The following is a 21,508-nucleotide window of genomic DNA, read 5'->3' on the forward strand; positions in this document are numbered from 1 at the left end:
GCACCCATTTTCCATAAGAGATACATAGAATCTTCAAGGTTGTAAATCTGTGGACTTCAACGAGCAGAGCACCTCATGGGAGTCTCAGGAAGAGCATTTGCCCTAGAAGGTGAACCGTGAGCTCAAGCGCCAAAAGAGCAGAGCTTCTTGCCCCTGCCCACTTGCACTCTGCCCAGTAGGGAAGACTCAGGACATCTGATCAGCAGATGGAGCACTGCCAGTGAGAACCACGCATGGAATATGTCAAAGGGTCTAGAATTAGCCTGCTTTCCCTGTGTCACTTCTGGGGTGACATTCCCAGCCTGTTAAACAGCAGCAGCCTTCTCCCCAAACTCCTTGCTGGATTCTTACTGTGTTTCTCCATTCTTTCAGACTGAGCAGCTACCCTGGTCCTGATTATGACAGGTAACACCACATTCTGCCTCTTCAACTAATCCCAGGGATTAAGCAGACAACCTTATCTGTGATGATGCTACCAGGTAAAATACAACTAACATGGGTTTAAGTACTCCTCTAGGTATGAGCTGACAAAACACGGCTACTGAGCTTGTCACAACGTTGTGTGGTCCATTTATTCTTTGGAGGAAAACTCATTACTTGTGTAAATTTGATTTTTTTTCTATATTTGATATTATAAACCAATTTGATCATTATATTGCAAGACAATGCTGTGTAGGTACACAACACATATACTAAATAAGGTGCCAAAGAACTTCTTCAGCCTAGAGATGATGTGACCTGTGGTAAAACTGACTGTAAACTATTCATATAGTCTATATTCATTTTCCAATATAGGCAATTTTTAATATACAAAAAGAAGGATACATTGATTCCACAGTATTCATATAAAAACATCACACTATTTCATTAAATATTTCTCAGTATTGCTGAGAAATTCCATTTTTGTTCAAGCTCATCCAGCTGAATTGGCTGATGGCCTGCAGATTTCAGAAAGCTACAGGGTAGAGGGTCCCTAAAAATGGAGGTTAGGAAGGCCTAAACTTGAAGCACAAAGGCATCATGGTGCTTCTCAAACCTGAATATGCTTACTAATCACCTTTTGTGTCACCATGCCTCCTAAGCCTTCCAGAATTATAAACACAAGAATGTTGTCTGACATTTTAATTTTAATGTTACTATTAAGATATAACACAAAGGAATTAGAAATCACCTCAAATTTTCATAACTTTTTAAAAACTTATATGAAAATATCAAAGAATCAATAAGCCCTAGGAAGGAGAGAAAGAAAAGTCAAGATGGATCCTAGAGATATATTAAATGAATATAGTATGATTCACAGAATCGGTTCAGACTAAAATACTGAATCTGTTCTAAATTTAGTGTACATTACATATATTTGTATTTCAATAACACTATTACATGTATATTTAATCTTTTAATGTTTACTTTTGAGAGAAACAGCGTGAGCAGGGGAGGGGCAGAGACAGAAGGAGACACAGAATCCGAAGCAGGCTCCAGGCTCTGAGCTGTCAGCACAGAGCCAAACACGGGGCTTGAACCCATGAATGTGAGATCATGATCTGAGCCGAAGTCATATGCTTAACTGAGTGAGCCACCCAGGTGCCCCATAAGCCACATATATTTTTCAAATGTAACTTTACTATGTTTGAATCTCTAAATAAATTATTTCCAATAAAATACTTTAAAAAAGAAAGAAAATGAAAGCTTATTACTATTTTTCTATGTAAATAAAGAAGCAATCACTTGCCTTGACAGGACATGTAACCTATGTTCATGCAATAAACTTTCCAAAGTGCTGATTAATTTAATTTAACCTTAACGTTTTGCTGATTATCCACTATGCTACATTCATGATATACAATCCCTTTAATCACTGTGTAAGCAGGAAAATGACTCCCACGGTCACTGTAAATTGAGAAGAGGGCTTTTTTTAAACCTTAGGCAGTTAAAACAGATTAGCCTCTGTTTTATACTGTTGACCTTTCCTCTGAGTTTACTGGATTGGCAGTGAAATACTTCAGCCAAGTGTCCTGGTAAATTAGGCTGTGTTGGTCATCAAACTGAGAATCTATATAGCACATATCACTCATAGATTACATTTCATGTAATTTTATTTTTATACAATGTACTCTGTGATGCTCTGTATAAGGACAGAAAAGGAGAAAAGAAGGAGGGAAGGGAGAGAAAGAGAAAGAAAGAAAGAAAGAAAGAAAGAAAGAAAGAAAGAAAGAAAGAAAGAAAGAAAGAAAAGAAAAAGAGAGAGAGAGAGAAAGAAAGAAGAAAAGAAAAGAAAAGAAAAGAAAAGAAAAGAAAAGAAAAGAAAAGAAAAGAAAAGAGGGGCGCCTGGGTGGCTCAATTAGTTAAGCATCTGACTTTGACTCAGGTCACGATCTCGTGGTTCACAAGTTTGAGCCCCACATCGGGTTCTGTGCTGACAACTCAGAGCCTGGACCCTGCTTCAGGTTCTGTGTCTCCCTCTCTCTCCGCCCCTCCTCTGCTGGCTCTCTCTCTCTCAAAAACAAACAAACATTAAAAAAATAGAATACTTTTAAAAAAAGAAAAGAACAAGTGCTGGCAACGATGTGGAGAAATTGAAACCCTGTGCACTGTTGATGGGAATCTAAAATGGTACAGCTGCTATGAAAAACAGTATGACAGACCCTCAAAAGATTAAAAATTGAATTACCATATGATCTAGCAATTCCACTTCTGAGTGTATTTCCAAAAGAACTTAAAGCAGAGTCTCAAAGAGATATTTGTACACCTATGTTCACAGCAGCATTATTCACAGTAGGTAAGACATAAACAACCCAAATGTCCAATGACACATGCATAGATAAACAAAATGGGGTAAATGCATACAATGGAATATTATCCAGCCTTAAAAAGGAAGGAAATTCTGACACATGACAACATGAGTGAACCCTAAGGAGGTGATGGTAAGTGAAATAAGCCAGAAATGTTAGCCTAAAGTAAAGTATTCATTGATCCAGAAACAAAAGTATAAATATAATATAATCCATTAAGTTACCCATTCCTTCCATCTTTCACTCATTCTTATAGCCATTATTGAATGGCTTTCAGTGTCAGGTACTACACCAGGCAATGGAGATCCTGATGTAACACAGGATACTATTTTAAAGATATAAATGTACCTTTATCATTTGCCTTTGCAACATACCAGACTTTCTCCCATTTGGCCTAGGATACCCAACTACCTCAGTAAGAGTCTTGGGTTGCTAAAGAATTAATGTAAAGAGAAAGAAGGGTTAATATTAAACACTTTTCACTCAAAATATGATTTTGCAGCAAGACTATAGGCATGTTTGATACAGAACTTTGTAAGTTCTTTTATCTCTCATTTAACATTAGAGACAGGGACTAATGAACTAGTTCCTGGTAGGAAGGAAGGGAAATCCATTCCTTATGGGCTTGAGTAATTGTGAAAATGTGACCATCTAAAGAGAGAGGGACGTGAGAGAAATAGTGTGATGTGTCCTGGTGGGAACAAGTCAGACAGGTTCAGGGCATTATTAGAATATAAACTCCAGGGGCACCTGGGTAGCTCAGTTGGTTAAGCATCTGACTTCAGCTCGGGTCCTGATCTCACAGTTCATGAGTTTGAGCCCTGCATCTGGCTCTGTGCTGACAGCTCAGAGCCTGGAGTCTGCTTCAGATTCTGTGTCTCCCTCTCTCTCTGCCCCTCTCCTGCTCATGTGCTCTGTCTCTCTCTCTGTTTCAAAAATAAATAAACATTAAAAAAACTTTTTTAAAGAATAGAAACTCCAGGTAGGCAAGGATTTATGTCTGCTTTGTTCATTACTGTTCCTACAGCTCCTGAACGGTGCTTACCACACAGCAGGTACAGTATTTGTCAAATGCATAGAGGACTTTTTGTTCTGCTCCCTGTTTTGAACTCTGGCTGAAGAGTGTTATGCTAGATTAAAAAAAAAAAAAAGGTGGGGAAGGTCCAAAAAGGGGAGCCCCAACATGGTTAGGAGGGTAAAGCAAGGACATCAGTTACAGGCAGGACCTAGTTTCCATCCCCAGCCCATGTTACATGGATCCACCATGGCAGAGTGAGGTGATTCCAGCAAAGGCTTATGAAATGGATGCCTTGGGCCTTGGGCCAGGTTAAGAACCCTTCAGACTCTTGGAGGGGTCTGCAGCGGAAGGAGGACCTCAAGGAAGCCTAAACAGCAGAGAAGGCTTCTAGGCTCTGACCAAGCCAAGAAAGAATGACCAGGAATTTATCAGCTATACACATTAGTAGCTTATGTCAACAGGATAACCAGGAACAGGACTATACAGATGTACTTTAGGTAACACCAGCCCCTACACAATGCCCAGTTCAAGGCCACAGAGTTCAACTCCTCCAAAGCAATGATTCCATGTGAGACCCTGCTCTGTATGGAGAAGGGGGACGGAAACAATAAAACAATTATTTCATAGAGGCAAGTTTAAAGAGATTATTATTTTTTTTAATGTTTATATATTTGAAAAAGAGAGAGAACACAAGCAGGGGAGGGGCAGAGAGATAGGGAGAGAGAGAATCTGTGCTGAAAGTGCAGAGCCCAATGTGGGGCTTGATCCCATGAACCACGAAATCATGACCTGAGCTGAAATCAAGAGTGAGACACTGAACCTACTGAGCCACCCACATGCCCCAAAGAAATTATTTAAATAATTGGATCAGGATTAGTTTCAAAACAGACAAAAATTATTTTTGCTTTCCCATGTCCAGCAGTTGGAGAACAGTAAAGGGGATCAGAGCAGTTTTTAAAAATATAGATGGAAACAACCTAGGATGATGGGCATTAAGGAGGGCAGTTGTTGGAATGAGCACTGGGTGTTATATATAAGTGATGAATCACTAAATTCTACTCCTGAAATCATGAAAGAAAGCAAGAAAGAAGGAGAGGGAGAGACAGAGAGGAAGGAAAGGAAGGAAAGGAAGGAAGGGAAAGGAAAGGAAAGGAAAGGAAAGGAAAGGAAAGGAAAGGAAAGGAGAGGAGAGGAGAAGGGAGGGGAGGGGAGGGGAGGGGAGGAGAGGGGAGGAGAGGGGAGGGGAGGAGAGGGGAGGGGAGGAGAGGGGAGGGGAGGAGAGGGGAGGGGAGGAGAGGGGAGGAGAGGGGAGGGGAGGAGAGGGGAGGAGAGGGGAGGGGAGGAGAGGGGAGGGGAGGAGAGGGGAGGGGAGGGGAGGAGGGGAGGGGAGGAGGGGAGGGGAGACGAGAGGAGGGGAGGGGAGACGAGAGGAGGGGAGGGGAGGGGAGAGGAGAGGAGAGGAGAGGAGAGGAGAGGAGAGGAGAGGAAAGAAAGAAAGGAAACAGCCTAAGTATCTATCAATGGACGAATGGCTAAAGAAGATATAGTATGTATGGGTGCTGAGGGTGGGAGAAATGGGGAGATATTGTAAGGTTACAAACTTGCAACCAGTAGATAAATAAGTCCTGGATATCTAATGTATAGCATAGTGGTTATAGACAATAATACAGTATTATGAACTTCAAAGAGGCCAGGTCTTACTAGAAGACTAGGTCTTACAGGTTTGCATCCCCAAAAAGAAATGATTATGTGATGTGGTGGAATGTTAGTTAACTCTATAGTGGTAATCATATTTGCAATATATATCAAATCAACACATTGCACACCTTGAATTTACACAATGGTATATGTCCATTATATATCAATAAAAACTTTTTTTTTTAAGGAAAGTCTGAGAAACTGTCACAGCCAAAAGGAGTTTAAGGAGACATGACAACTAAACGTTATGTGGTATCCTGAAGGGCTCCCAGAACAGAAAAAGGATAGGAGGTAAAAAGTGAGGAAATCTAATAAACTATGGACTGTAATAATGTATCAATATTGGTTCACTAATTGTAACACATGAATAATACTATTGTAAGATCTTAACAACAGGGGAAACTGGGATCTCTCTGTATTCTCTTTGCAACTATTTTCTTTCTTTTTTTTTTTTAATTTTTTTTTAACGTTTATTTATTTTTGAGACAGAGAGAGACAGAGCATGAACAGGGGAGGGTCAGAGAGAAAGGCAGGCACAGAATCTGAAACAGGCTTCAGGCTCTGAGCGGTCAGCACAGAGCCCGACGCAGGGCTCGAACTCAAGGACCGCGAGATCATGACCTGAGCCGAAGTCGGACGCTTAACCGACTGAGCCACCCAGGTGCCCCTGCAACTATTTTCTTAACTCAAACTATTCTAAAATAAAAGTCAGTTAAATTTTTTTAAAAAGAAGAAAGTATAGTTTTCTTAACACATCTAAGAAATGTAAACAATTTACAGCTGTGCCATCCAGACACAAGAAACACAATCCCTGCCTCAAAAACTCTAGTGAGAAAGAGAAAAGGCAGTTATTATACAACATGATATCTTACATCATACAACAGAGGACATGAAAGAGGAACACCTAACCCAGACCCACGGGAAAGAGGGCAAGGCAGGGAAAGATTTCCTGAAGCAGCTGTCCTGAGATGACTGAGTATTAGATTAGCCAGAATATTCCTAGAAGAAAACAAACTCACTGTTGTCATAGCCATATATAAAGTCAGCAATATCCAAATTCAATTTAGAAAACCTTTATTGATTTCCAGGCCATGGGGATAACATCAATGCCCTCAGATTTAGAGTTGACTGAACAGAGTCGCTGAGAATACAATTGAAATCCCACTCTTCCACTTGATTCCTATGCGACCTTAAACAAACTACTTAACCTTGGGCACTCAGTTTACATACCTTTAAATTGGGGGTAACAATAGTGTCCTGGGAATTGAGTTATTTCATGTAATGGGCTTAGAACAGTGCCTGGCACCTCCTAGATGCTCATTAAACATTCATTGTTATTAACTATTTATAGGGTATATATTAATTTTTGAAACATTTCAGACATTTTATTTTTATATATCCTTGAAAGATAAATTACAGCTTAGGAATTAGACCACAAAAGAAGTTAAGGGGCTTATGTAATGCCTGAAGAAGAATGCTTTCCCCTAATTCTTTTTTTTTTTTTTTTTTTAAAGAAAGAGCTTCCCTAAATAAATCTCTGGCTTCTCTTTGCACTAGTTAATTTACTCCATTCCTGGGGAGTGGAGAGTGATTTACCTGGTTGGTAAATCTGTGGAAAAATAACTGGTGAGCTTGGCTTACCTCTGTCCTTTTTTTGTTTTTAAGCTTATTTATTTTGGGGCGGGAGAGTGAGCGGGGGAGGGGCAGAGAGAGAGAAGGACAGAGGATCCGAAGCAGGCTCTCTGTTGATAGCAGAGGGTCCCACATGGGGCTCAAACTCGGAACCGTTACATCATGACCTGAGCTGCAGTCAAACGCTCAACCGACTGAGCTCCCCAGGCACCCCACCTCTGTCCTTTTCTGAGAATAAACATGCAGTGAGCATGATTTCTCCAGTCTGTCCATAATGGGTTAGGTAAACTGGCTGGTTCTGGAGTTCAGTTGTAGCAAGCTCATTTGGCTAATAGGTCTATAGCTGCAATCTCCAACTGGTCTTTTTGAAGTTTGGGGGAAGTTTGCTTAATCACCCCCAAGCTTTCTGACAGAAAACTAAGGTGTTTGTGAAACATCTCTCCATGTGGTAAAGCACATTAAATAATCAGTTCCATTTTTTGCCTTGGAGACACTCCTCCTGGGCCTTCCATCCCCCTGCTCCAAACCGCATTGCTTTGAGAACAATTAAAATGGAAAATAAAGTGCCACGCAAACTGTGGCAGACACTACTAGTTATTCATTCTCTTTCCTTAATAACAAAACCTGTGTTTTGGCTAGTCTCATTGCTGCCCAGACACAAGTTACATTTGTATGTACCTTGTGACCAAGTTTTGGCTAATGAGATAGAAGCAGAAATGCTGTCTGGTATTTCCAGGAAAGCTTAAAGGGAAGAGGTACACCCTTCTTTTCCTCTTCTTCCATTATATTGCCTGAACTTGGATATGATAGCTGAAGTTCTGGCAGCCTTATGGTACTATGATAAGATCCACATAATAAGAGGGAGGAAGCTGTGAGCTAGAGAGATCCCGGCTTCCTACTGCCTTTACAGACCTGCCACACCAGCTTTGAATTGCTCACCTCTAAACTTCTATGCAAGAAAGAAACAAATTTATCTCTTGTTTAAGCCACTGTTGCCTTGTTGTTGTTGTTGTTGTTGTTGTTGTTGTTTTCTGTCATATGCAGCTGAAGTGGTCCTGACAAATATAGAAAATCAGTTCAAGTCTTCCTTCCCTCATCCTTGTTCCCCAACCAGGCTGCCAACTCCATCCTTCCACAGGGAAATTCTGGAGGCAGGATTTCAACAGGAAGTTAAATTTATTTGCAAGGGTAAAAATGATTTAGCTCTAAATTTAGGGCCAAAGAACATTTTAAAATACCTATCTTTAGAAAAAAGAAACCATCACCACTAAAACACCCTCTCGAGTTTCCTCTTATCATGGTTTCAAAGCATTCCATATGCTCTTTTTGGTCAATTTGTTATATCAATGCTTAGGACTTTTTTAATGACTTTTCCCACGCAAGTTTTGGCTTTTGTTTTTGTTTTTGTTTTTTTAAATAAAATACAACTATCTTTACTTCCATTACATGTACATGTCAATAATTGTTCTAATAAATATTAATTGTACAGCAACAAAACCTTACTTCTTTCTTACGTCCTTCCTCTGTTCTCTATGATTTAGGCTAAAACCTTGGGCTCTGACTTCCTTTTCTGAGTTCACCTTTTTTTTTTTTTCAACGTTTATTTATTTTTGGGACAGAGAGAGACAGAGCATGAACGGGGGAGGGTCAGAGAGAGAGGGAGACACAGAATCGGAAACAGGCTCCAGGCTCTGAGCCATCAGCCCAGAGCCTGACGCGGGGCTCGAACTCACGGACCGTGAGATCGTGAACTCACGGACCGTGAGATCGTGAACTCACGGACCCTGAGATCGTGACCTGGCTGAAGTCGGACGCTTAACCGACTGCGCCACCCAGGCGCCCCTCTGAGTTCACCTTTATACTCCCTCTTCACAGAGTAAGATAACAGACCTTTAGATTCTTTTGTTGGCCAGGCTCTAGCAGATTTCCTCTTCATCTGCTTTGTCTAACTGCCATCAGAACCCAGCAAAGACAACTGGCCATCAGCCCTTCTCTTTTTAGGCTATCATTTATTAAAAGCCTGATTTTTACCAAGGGCTATATAATAGATGCCTTGAATGCTTTCATTATTTCATCTAATCTTCAAAACCACCCTCCGAATGAAGCGTTATTCTCTCCAATTTACAGATGAATCAACTGTAATTCAGAGAGATTAAAACTAATCCCGAGTTTGTTTCCAAAATTCGTTTTCTTTGTGTTGTACTATCCTTTTTTTGAAAAATCTCTCTCTGGTTTCTGTATCTCTATCACCATTATATTAGGTCCTTCTTCTTGTCTGACTTCAGCTCTATTTCCTTCCTATCTTCCCTTCTCTTCCCTGGCTAAGTCTGGATATTTCCCAAAAATGCAGAATAAACTGTTCTACTTAGAAGAGATTTTGAAAACACAATTCCAAATTTTACAAAATAAAATTATTCATAATGTCAGTATATAATCACTACAAAATAAGATACACAAAAAATGCTGATGAATATAAAAACCAAATAAGGCAGATCCCTCCACTTCAGACCCAGAATCTCGCAGGACTGGGACCAGACTATACATAATACCCTAAATAACTCCTTTCCTTTCCCCAAACAGACACTCCCATACACAGACCTTAAGAAACACTCTAGTGTTTTCTGACCCTTCTGACCACAGCCCTTCTCCCACTCCCCAGATACATTCATATCAATGTTTTAGAAAACACTAGAGTCACTGCCAAATAGCTGAGATTATCCATCAGATGTTCCTCAAGGAGATTCTTCTCCTGACAACTCTAGCATGAGATTATTGTGTATATATAGATCTCTGTTATGCACACGACAGGCACATGACAAATGTTTGCCAAAATGAAGGCAGCACATGGTACCATGGTAGCTCTAGACTGCAGATTCACTGGCATTCCAAGAACTTCACAAATAGCACACTTAGCGTGACTCTTCTTTTTTAAAAAGGACGCTGTGTGGCTTGTAAATGTAATCTCTGAGACACATCACATTGAATCATAATTTTTCCATTACTTGACCTTCTTCACTTTCTTTCACAGTATGAAATCTCCAAAATTAAGATCATTTGGATTGACAAATCTTTTAAAATTTTGTCAGTCTATTTTACTCCTTATTTTAGCTGGAATATTGGGCCCTAAAGTGACAGTTTTGTTGGTGGAGGGAGAACAGGGAAAGCTAATTTTGGAGCCCTGGAGAAGAGTGATCAACAGGAGAGCAGTGTGATGAGATGGTCATAGGAGAGACTCAAAGGGGGTACGGAAAGGAGACCCTGAAGACAAACATAAACATGAACTGTATTCCACATCAGTCAGGGTCCCATCCTAGTATTTGTACTTACACATGTTTCAGGCACAGTTCTAAGTCCTCATTTAATTAATAGTAGGCACTATTTTTATCCCTGTTTTACAGTTGTAAAAACCAAAGCACAAAAAGGTTGAGTATCTTCCATTTGTTTTTTCTTCAATATATGAAGTTTATTGTTAAATTGGTTTCTATACAACACCCAGTGCTCATCCCAAAAGGTGCCCTCCTCAATACCCATCACCCACCCTCCCCTCCCTCCCACCCCCCATCAACCCTCAGTTTGTTCTCAGTTTTTAACAGTCTCCTATGCTTTGGCTCTCTCCCACTCTAAACTCCTTTTTTTTTTTTTTCCTTCCCCTCCCCCATGGGTTTCTGTTAAGTTCCTCAGGATCCACATAAGAGTGAAAACATATGGTATCTGTCTTTCTCTGTATGGCTTATTTCACTTAGCATCACACTCTCCAGTTCCATCCATGTTGCTACAAAGGGCCATATTTCATTCATTCCATTTGTTTTTAATGTTTATTTATTTTTTGAGGGGGGGGTGGGGAGAGAAAGCACGCAAGCGGGGGGCAGAGAGAGGGACAGAGAATCTGAAATGCGCTCTGCACTGATAGCAAAGAGTCAGATGTGGGGCTCAAACTCACGAACTTCAAGATCATGACCTGAGCCAAAGTCAGATGCTTAACTGACTTTAACCATCCAGGCGGCCAAGGTTAAGTACCTTAGAAAGCTGAACAGCCAGTTAGTGGCAGAGCTGGGATTAAAACACAGGCACATTTCATAATCATGAATGGTTATGCTTTTACACAGCATAATTTTTGAGAGTGGTGGCTCTCAAACATGTTTTTGACCATGACTCCCAGTAGGAATACAGGACTCACTACAACAAAACATAAGTAACAGAAACAGAAGTTTCTTGAAATAATAGTCTTACCAGATGCAATGCACTCAGATCATTCCTATTTTACTTTAAAAATTGTTGGTTGCAGGGCACCTGGGTGGCTCAGTTGGTTAAGCATCCGACTTCAGCTCAGGTCGTGATCTCACAGTTCCTGGATTAGAGCCAAGTGTCGGGCTCTGTACTGACAGCCCAGCCTTCTTTGGATTCTGTGTCTCCCTTTCTCGCTGCCCCTCCCCTGCTCGCATTCTCTCTCTCTTTCTCTCTCTCTCCCCACCCTCAAAAAAATAAACATTAAAAAAATTGTTGGTTGCAACTAAATTACTTTTATAACCCTCAATGGGTATGATTTACAATCCTCAATGTGACTTACAAATTGAAGAACACTACTTTCTCATCATCAGTATAAGCTCTACTTTCAAAATAGATCCATAATTCAACAACTTCTCACCACCTTCATTGCTATACCTTCTTTACACACACACACACACACACACACACCCCCAACATCATTGTATCTTGGTTAACTGAAATAACTGCTTAACTGGTCTCGCTTCCTTCCTCACCACACCCTCCAGTTTATTTAGCTATTTTCCATAAAGTTGCAGGGTAATCCTTTAAAAGGTCTATCAGATGAGGTCACTCCTCTTTTCAAAATGCTCCAACGTCTCTTTTGCCCATATTAAAAGCCCAAATCCTTGCAATGGCCTACAAAGCCTTACAAGATCTGGCTGTCAAGCCCCCCCCCCCTCCCCTGCCCGCTTTATCTGTCCTAATCTCTTACCACTCTCTTCACTCAGCTATGGTGGCCTCCTTAAATCCACAAGGGTGCTCCTACCTCATGGCCTTTGAACTTTCTGTACCTCTGTATGTAACCCTCTACCCTGGATATCCTCTTTGCTCTTTCTCTGATTGGGATCAGATGTCAACTCACTAGCAAGTCCTTTACTGACTATTGTATTTACAATTGCAAACTTCCTTTTCCTGATTCTTCTATGCTTCCCACTTCCTACAACCTTTTGTTATCTTATATAATTTATTTATCTTATTTATTTATCTGCCTCCCACCAACAAAATGAAGAGTTCCATGAGGGCAGTGACTTTGATTCACTTCCATGCCTGGCAAATCCTAGGTGCTCAATAAATACTAGTTGAATGAATAAATGAACTACAGATACCCAAACTCAGTTTTGGACCACTTGCAACTAGCCATTCTCAGAAATCTACTGAAACAAACATTTCAGTATCTTTAGTTTTTAACCATTGTTTTTGGATCTACATTATTTCCACAATAAAGAAAGCAAGATCTTTCTCTGCAGTCATGTCTTTTTTCTCATGATCCCTAGGCGTCCTCAAAAAACTCTAGAAGGGGTTTCTTTTCCTCAGGCATAAAATCTCCTTAGACATCTGTACCAGATCCTAAATTTCTGGCCTGAAATATGTGCAGCCAATATAGATCCTTAATCGCATATGGTCTTCAGGTCTATGCAGTGTACATCAGATACAACCAGACGTTGTACAAGCGGTATTTGCACCCTCAATTGTTTGCAAACTGGCCACATTTCACCTACCTAGTAGTTCCGTGTCTGCTTTCAAGATGTGCCCTGTGTTAGCACTAGAGATGGTAGACACACGAAGGATGGAATGTCTGAGATTGTAGACGGCCCCTTACTTTAGATACGGGGGAAATCAAGATTCAGAGAGTTTAGGCCAAGTAAACTTAGGCCACGTCAAAATTAAAAAAAAAAAAAAAATCAAAACAAAGACACAAAACACATCGTGGTAGAAAAAGCACAGGAAGCCAGGTCTCTCGCCTCCCACCATTCAGCCGGTCCACAAAACGACCCTGTGACATACGCAGCTCAATCTAGCTGGCAGCCTTCTACCGTAGCATTTTAATGTTCAACCACGAGGTCGCAGGCTGGTAAAGGAAGTGCACACTCCGGACCTCGCACCTCCCTAGCGCCGAAAACCAAAAGCAGCTCGCTGCCTGGGCCCCAGCCGCCTCCCGGACCCCGGCCCCGCTGACCGCAGTCTCGCGAGACTAGCGGTCGCGGCGAGCAGGGTGCGGAACCTCCCGGAAGTGGGCGAGGGGACCTGTCAGCTCCCACCCGGGCGTGTGGGGAACTTGAGGCCGGGTGGGTCTAGGGTCTTCTCCGGGACCAGCGCGAGGCGGAGTCACGGAGAAGCTCTCTGCCATTCACACAGCGGCCTTATCCCTGGCCCGGCTGCCGCCGCCCCGCCCTTTGCCCTTCACGGCGCCCGGCCCTCCTTGTCTGGGGCTGCTTTTTGCGCCTGGGCAGCCTGCCTTTCCCCGTTTGCTTTCCTTCCCGTCTCCTCCCCCGACTCCAACACCAGAGTCGCGGGTCCTGCAGTGTCCCAGAAGCTGCACGTATAACTTGCTCCGTGTAAGTGCTAGGAATGCCGCTGGTCTCTCAGGGAAATGGGTTCTTTCTATCTATAGCTCCGTCTGTACATCCTATGTCTGCAGCAGCTATTCCAGGGGCAACAACTGCTTCCCTCTGTTCTCATCTCCCCATTGGTGGCTTCCAACCCGAATTTGGGAATGGGGAGCTCTCCCACCTGTTATCTTTGAGCAGACTAATCTCTTGTAAGCAGAAGTGCCGTTTGTAGTCTTCAAAGCCCTTTGGCTTGGGACCGGGAATTTTCCCCCCCACCCAAATCCAGGCTTTCCAAAACGTATTGCTTTTCTCTGAGAATAATTCAGTTTTGTTTTTTTGTTTTAATTGTAAGAATCTATAATACAATAGTTTTGCTTTGGACCTATTGTGCTCTAAGGGAGGAAACAACTATTTACCTTCTCAGGTCTTCTTTATAGGATTCATTCTTTCTTTTTGCTTTGCTAAGGTTAAAACACATTTAGAACATGTAAGTGCGGCTGTCAGCCTTGAGGAATTAAAGGTAATAGTTATTTTCTTGATCTTAATTCCTTTTTGTTTCATAGGGGTAACTCATTCGATTTTGGAGTTCTTTTAATTCTTCTGAAAGATTTCAAATCTTCTAAAAGCCAAAATGGGACACAGTAAACAAATTAGAATTTTACTTCTGAACGAAATGGAAAAGCTGGAAAAGACCCTCTTCAGACTTGAACAAGGTCAGTAGCAAGTTGTTTGATTAGCTGTGTCTTTTAAATTTTTGATCTGTTGTCATGCTAATTTTTTAAAACTTTAAGACAGGTAAAATTTCCAGAGACCTTTCTAAACTAAATTAGTGCAAAGACAGTGTCATATTTTAAAAATATCACTAATGAAAGTTGATTTTAGTTATAAAGTTGAAAATGTTATATTTGTCATGTTAGGAGGATAAAATAGTTCACTTTTCTTTCCATGCTTCCACATAAGACAGAAGTTGCATATATGATCAAGAAATTTACCATATTATTTCTATTAATTATTATAAAACTTGGTAAATTATTTCATATGTAATTTTATTTGGAGGATATCTATAGTTTTGCTTTTTCATAGCCCTCATTTTTTTCCTTTATTGAAACTTTGATTTAGTAAAATAGATCACAGAAAAAAGCAAACTGTTATTTATATATATCAAAAGCCTCTCAAAAATTAAAAAAACTGATCAGTTTATGTTGAAATATATTTGAGCTTATTCTTTAGACTTTATAATTTTTCAACATTGAAAACTTTCACACTTTTTTGTGTTACTGTAACTTGTGAAGTGGAAGTTTTAATGTATGAAAAATAAAATGCAGCCCCCTTTAATAGCGCAACAGATAGATGTTGATAGTAAACATTGAGGGATTTTCCCCCTCAATATCACAAGAGTTACATTTTTGAAGAAAAACAAATCGACTGTCAAATGTGTTACCTCCATGCCAAATCACCTTCTTCCAACTTTGGCATTTAGGATCACTGAGTACTTACTCCATTTTTGGCTTTCCTGACTCGGCACTTTCCTGGTTTTGATTTTTTTCCTACCCTCTTGAGTGCTCCTGTCTACTTGGTGGTGTCTGTTGCTGAGCTGTCTTCCTTCCTTATTTTAATTAATTGTATCTATCTGCAAGAGATCTTTTCTTCTTCTCTTCTTCTGCCCTCAAAGAATTATACATTCTCATGGCCTCACTTGTTGCCTCCATGCTGATGGCTCTTTTTGGAAGAAGAGCCTTGAATTTTGCTTGCTTCTTAAAAGCCAGGAGTATAATGGCACGAGTAAGGAACTAGAATTTTCTTGGCTCTCCTGCTAACAACTTCTTTGACTTTGGGCAAGTCACATGAATTCTAAACATTAATTTATTTGCGAAATGAAGGTGTTAATTTCTGTTCTTCTACCTTCCTGGATGTTGAAGCTCAAAATTAATACTATATGGCTTTGAAATCCTAAACAGGTGCAAGGCATTAATAGATCACTATACCTATCTATTTTTGCACTGGATTCTTGGCTTCATCCAGTATTACACTATAGAATAGCCTTGGGATAGCTCCATCTGATATGCTTACATCTATCTAACGTGTCCCAAACCGTCTCCTACTCCCCCATTCTCAAACCTTCTTTGTTTGAGAACAAACATCCTGCTTTTTTTAAAACAAACATCCTGTTTATTTTAGTGATGTCTCCATTTTTATAGTTTCCAAGGCCAGAAACTTTGTACTCGCCTTTGACAGTTTCTTCTCTTTACCTGCAATCTCTCTTTAAGCCCTGTAATATCTTTCCAAATGTCTGTTTGCCTATCTCTTCCACATGCCTAAACATGGATGCTAGAATAATCTTTTGTGCCATCTCTTTCTTTTTATTAATTGGTGTCTATATATAAAGTCAAATTTAAATGCCTCTGCGGGGCTTCCAAGACATTCTCTAATAGAATCCACCTTCACTAGCCAAGGTTGCATCTCATTGTTCCCCATTATTAGTGTCCTACATCTTTACAATTCCCCTGTCAATTCCCTCTCCCCTGGATTTTCTCATAGCTCTCCTGACACCTTCACCCCCATCAGATTCCTCTATATCCATTAAATCCCTTTACTCTCATTCTGTGCATTGCCTACCTTCAGCAAAAATTCTACCTCCTCCATGAGGTCTTTTCTTAATTTTTTTGTTATTTTCTTTCTTTGATTTCCAATCACACAATAGGCACAGAACAATTAAGTACTGAATGATGGAGCAGTGTCTCAGTTTATTGATCTTATAGCATCAGTTTAAGATCTGTGAGAATAGGGAAAGTATTATAAACCCAGTACAATGTATAACAGCCATTAAATCCTTGCTGATTCATTACTAAAACACTAGTTAAAGCTAGCAAAAAGTGTTAAATTCAGCCAAACTATTTGAAGAAGGAGCTATGAAGGGTTTATAAAATAAGAATGATGTGACTGAGTCTGTAAATCTAGTTAAAACCAGTAAATTCAACCAAATGATATAAATGGGAACACGTCAGTTTTTTTGTGTGCAGTAATGAGGTGATCATATTACTATAGAAGATAATTAAAATGTGAAAGATGAAGGGACATTGGAGATAAATCATTAAGAAGGCTATTTTGAAAACACATCTGGTTAAAAATAAGGGTTGAACTACATTAGAGTCAAAAAAGGTAGCAGAGTTCAAGACATTTTATTTTACTTTTATTTTATTTATTATTATTATTATTATTATTATTATTATTATTTTAATGTTTATTTTTGAGAGAGAGGGAGAGAGAGAGAAACAGCATGAATGGGGGAGGAGCAAAGAGAGGAGGAGGCACAGAATCCAAAGCAGGCTCCAAGCTCTGAGCTGTCAGCACAAGAGCCTGATGTGGGGCTCAAACTCATGGACTGCGAGATCATGACCTGAGCTGAAGTCAGACACTCAACTGAGCCACCCAGGCACCCCTTTTACAATATTTTTTTAAAATGTTTATTTATGGGGGGGGGGGGAGGGAGTAGGGGCAGAGAGAGAGAGAGACAGAGAGAGAGAGAATCCCAAGCAGGCTCTGTGCTGCCAGCACATAGCTCAGTCTTGCAAACCCCAAAATCATGACCTGAACAGAAGGCAAGAGTGGGATGGACGCTTAACCAACTGAGCCACCCAGGCGCCCCAGAGTATGAGACATTTTAAAATTCATAGGACTTAGTGAACAATTAGATGTGAAGAAAAACTCTGGCAGTTTTTGGTTCTTTCATATTTAATTGATCACCAAGTCTCTCTTCATTTTTCTTTTCACTTTTCCCTAAGAAAGGATTCCTCCTCATTTTCGAGGCTAATATCTCTATAGACTCTTCTAACTCAGCAAGACCAAAAAAATTTTTTTCTAGCCAAATCATAGCCTTTCCCTGTATTTCCTGTTTCATTCAGTGGCAGAATAATGAACAAAGTCAGTTTTTGCTGAACCTGGAGTTCCATTTTTATATAGGTTGGTTAAATTTCAACTTTTACCCTTTTTTTTTAAGAAAATACTTATAAAAGTTTCTTGATTAGGAGCTTGAGCTTATATAAACTTAGTAGACGGAACAAGATGGAAAAATTTACTTCATAGTAATCGTTTAATCACTCACTTTACTAGTTGCCTGCAAGAGGGAAATGGCTAATCTGAGTAAGGTATTCCTACTGTTCTATGAGGAATAAGATAGCCACACTATGTACTGCTGTGACCTAAGCTAATTTTAGCAAACCGAGTGAGTCATTATGGAATCTGACATAGTCTAGGTATTCTAATGTTTCATTTACTGTATATAAAAATTTTAGTTTCAGAGACTTGTACTGGACATCTACAGAGTAGCTGTATACTCTTGGGACTATGCCCTGATCTATCTAGTAGAACATAGAAAGAACTGGATTTTTCTTTTCTCTTTTTTTTCTTTCATCTGGTTTTGTTTTCAAAAATTAATTACATTTGGGGGCACCTGGCTGGCTCATTCAGAAAAACATGCAACTCTTGGTCTCAGGGTTGTGAGTTCGAGCCCCACATTGAGTGTAGAGATTACTAAAAAATAAATAACTGTAATAAAAAAAGATTTTTTTAAAGCAATTAAATTTTGCTAACATATAAATTGACATTGATGCTTTCAGTTTATGTATCAAATAAGTTATAAACAAAAAAGACATATTCTGAGAAAATAGTAGAGGTTGTAGGTCTTGAAGGGGTTCATAGTCACACCATCACTGGTTTGTTTGTGGTATGTTGCCATGGGTTACAATTTTACCTAATCCAGGTTAAGTAGATATACAAGTTATAATTCCTTAAATACTAGAGTCTTTACAATATTTCATAACAAAAGGTACAATCATCATAAATGCCTCTTTTACCTCAGGATATTTTCAAACTGAAAGATGAGTTAGAAAGTGTTTGAAATTGGCTGTTTGAGATTTGTCCTTTTCAGGAATGACATGTAGCTTTCAATAGTATGATACTTAGAAAATATTTTCTGAAAAAGGAAACACAATTTAACTGTGAGGTAAACATGAGTGAGAAAGTTAACTACTTTTTGGTGAAAATTGATACCATAGAGCAGAGTTGAGCACATTTTTTCCTCTAAAAGTTCAGATAGCAAATTATTTCAGCTTTGCGGGCCATTTCTTTTGCAGTTACTCAGCTCTGCCATTATATCATGAAAGCAAACATAAACAACACATAAATGAATGTGTTCCAATAAAACTTTATTTATAGAAACAGGCTGGATATGGTTTACTGACCCTTACTGTATAGCAAGAGCATTTTGAGTATGTTATTTTAGTAACACTTCCATCATATGATTTTAACCATAAAAATAAATACTTACCCTTTTTAAAAAATTGATAACAAAATTTTCCAATCTGTTTAAAATCTTTCCAATAAAGGATTTTGGTTGTTTTTCAAATCATCTATTTAATATATAAATATAGAATATCTTATTAGCTTATAAAAACCATTGCTTATAACAAGGAAAATATATATTTACTAGCACATTTCAACAAAAATCTTTACATAATTTGTGAGTGGGGTTGAAAAGTTAATGTCATGGATTAGTAAACATAGTCACTAAGAACTTTTTCCATTTGAATTTGGATATCTTTGTGTTTTATTTTTTCAAGTCTGATGCAATTAAACCAAATATCAATAAACAGAACTTGGAATATTTGAATTACTTTATCATAAAATATTAAACCAAAACTTAAAATTAATGAAATTTCTTTAATCACATTGCTTTCACTGACAGATATTATCAATATTAATTTTTAGTGAGAACTAAAAGATATTTTCCATCCACTAATAGGTAAAATTAGTTATTTAAAATGTTATTTATTTACATCTTATCCCATTTTTGTGTTTTGTGATTTATATAATCTATTAAATCATCATACGTGTATATTCTGTAAATAAATATTTATGTTTAGAGAATGCTTGTCAATTTTTTTTCTGAGGGTATACCACTGATCCAAATACTGTTTTGGGATTTTGGATGAGTTTTAACCTTTGTACTACATGTTCTCTGAATCCTTGTGTAATGATAAAAAAAATATTTGCATAAACTGAACAGGGGGCAGGTTGTTTAAATATGCTCAGACAGCTATTCTCTGATGTTTTTACCTGTTCAAAATGATACTATATCTTCTATAGTAAGTTTAATCATTATTTTAGAGATGTAGATATTTATGATTCTCACAATCACTGAGTATTAAAATTTCATGTTTCAATTCTTTGAGCAATTATTTCTCCATCTATTTCTTCATAATTGTACTTCTAACTTTAAAATGATGTTTACCTTGGGAATGCAAGCTGGTGCAGCCACTCTGGAAAACAGTATGGAGGTTCCTCAAAAAACTAAAAATTAGAACTGCCTTATGACACAGCAATTGCACTACTAGGCATTCATCCACGGGATACAGGTGTGCTGTTTCAAAGGGACACATGCACCCCAATGTTTATAGCAACAGTATCAACGATAGACACAGTATGGAAAGAGCCCAAATGTCCATCGATGGATGAATGCATAAAGAAGACGTGGTATATATATACAATGGAGTATTACTCAGCAATCAAAAAGAATGAAATCTTGCCATTTGCAACTATGTGGATGGAACTGGAGGATATTATGCTAAGTGAAATTAGTCAGAGAAAGACAAAAATCATATGACTTCACTCATATGAGGACTTTAAGAGACAAAACAGATGAACATAAGGGAAGGGAAACAAAAATAATATAAAAACAGGGAGGGGGACAAAACAGAAGACACTCATAAATATGGAGAACAAACTGAGGGTTGCTGGAGGGGTTATGGGAGGGGAGATGGGCTAAATGGGTAAAGGGGAACTAAGGAATCCACTCCTGAAATCATTGTTGCACTATATGCTAACTAATTTGGATGTAAATTTTAATAAATAAATAAATTAATTAATTAAAATGAAATAAAATAAAATGATGTTCACCCAATTATAAAATTACACAAGTGTGTAGGGGCACCTGGCTGACTCAGTCAGTAGAGCAGTGTGTTTTTTATACCACATCTTCTTTATCCGTTCATCAGTCGATGGACATTTGGGCTCTCTCCATAGTTTGGCTATTGTTGATAATGCTGCTATAAACACTGAGGTACATGTTTCATTCTTGTGCATATCACCATCTAGTTTTCCCAGCACTATTTGTTGAAGAGACTGTATTCCATTGGATAGTCTTTCCTGCTTTGTCAAAGATAAGTTTACCATATTCTTGTGGTTCCATTTCTGGATTTTCTATTCTGTTCCATTAATCTATATGTCTGATTTTGTGCCAATACTATACTGTCTTGATGACTACAGCTTGGTAATATAGCTTGAAATCCAGAATCCTGATGCATCCAGTTTTGTTTTGCTTTTTCAGAATTGCTTTGGCTATTAGGGGTCTTTTGTGGTTCTGTACAAATTTTAGGATTGTTTGTTCTAGCTTTGTGAAAAATGCTGGTGATATTTTGGTAGGTATTGCATTAAATGTGTAGATTACTTTGGATAGTATAGACATGTTAACAGTGTTCTAGTCCATGAGCATGGAATGCTTTTCCATTTCTTTGTGTCCTCTTCAATTTCTTTCATAAGTATTCTATAGTTTTCGAAGTACAGATCTTTTACCTCTTTAGTTAGGTTTATTCCTAGGTATCTTATTGGTTTTGGTGCAGTTGCAAATGGGATAGATTCCTTGATTTCTTTTTCTGCTGCTTCATTATTGGTGTATAGAAATGCAAAGGATTTCTGCATGTTGACTTTATATCCTATAC

General features: G+C 38.8%; 2 protein-coding genes across 3 annotated transcripts in view; one reads left to right on the plus strand and one right to left on the minus strand.

Moving 5' to 3' along the window:
- The window catches only part of FRRS1 (ferric chelate reductase 1), a 97,253-nt gene extending 83,901 nt beyond the window's left edge, over nucleotides 1-13,352 (minus strand). Inside the window, exon 1 of the mRNA XM_045478396.1 lies at nucleotides 12,903-13,352. The gene's annotated coding sequence lies outside the window, so the exon portion shown is untranslated. The remainder of the gene's footprint in view (nucleotides 1-12,902) is intronic.
- Nucleotides 13,353-13,368: 16 nt separating this feature from the next.
- The window catches only part of AGL (amylo-alpha-1, 6-glucosidase, 4-alpha-glucanotransferase), an 84,784-nt gene continuing 76,644 nt past the window's right edge, over nucleotides 13,369-21,508 (plus strand). The window contains exons 1-2 of one of the 2 annotated variants that reach the window (XM_045478394.1): nucleotides 13,369-13,739; nucleotides 14,297-14,446. In XM_045478394.1, the coding sequence (XP_045334350.1) occupies nucleotides 14,365-14,446 (82 nt within the window). In that variant the 5' untranslated portion in view covers nucleotides 13,369-13,739; nucleotides 14,297-14,364. Of the gene's footprint in view, nucleotides 13,740-14,065; nucleotides 14,221-14,296; nucleotides 14,447-21,508 lie in introns of those variants that run through there. The other variant, XM_045478395.1, reaches the window with a different exon arrangement.

Source organism: Leopardus geoffroyi, chromosome C1, assembly GCF_018350155.1.
Source record: "Leopardus geoffroyi isolate Oge1 chromosome C1, O.geoffroyi_Oge1_pat1.0, whole genome shotgun sequence".
In the NCBI taxonomy this organism is placed as follows: Eukaryota; Metazoa; Chordata; class Mammalia; order Carnivora; family Felidae; genus Leopardus; species Leopardus geoffroyi.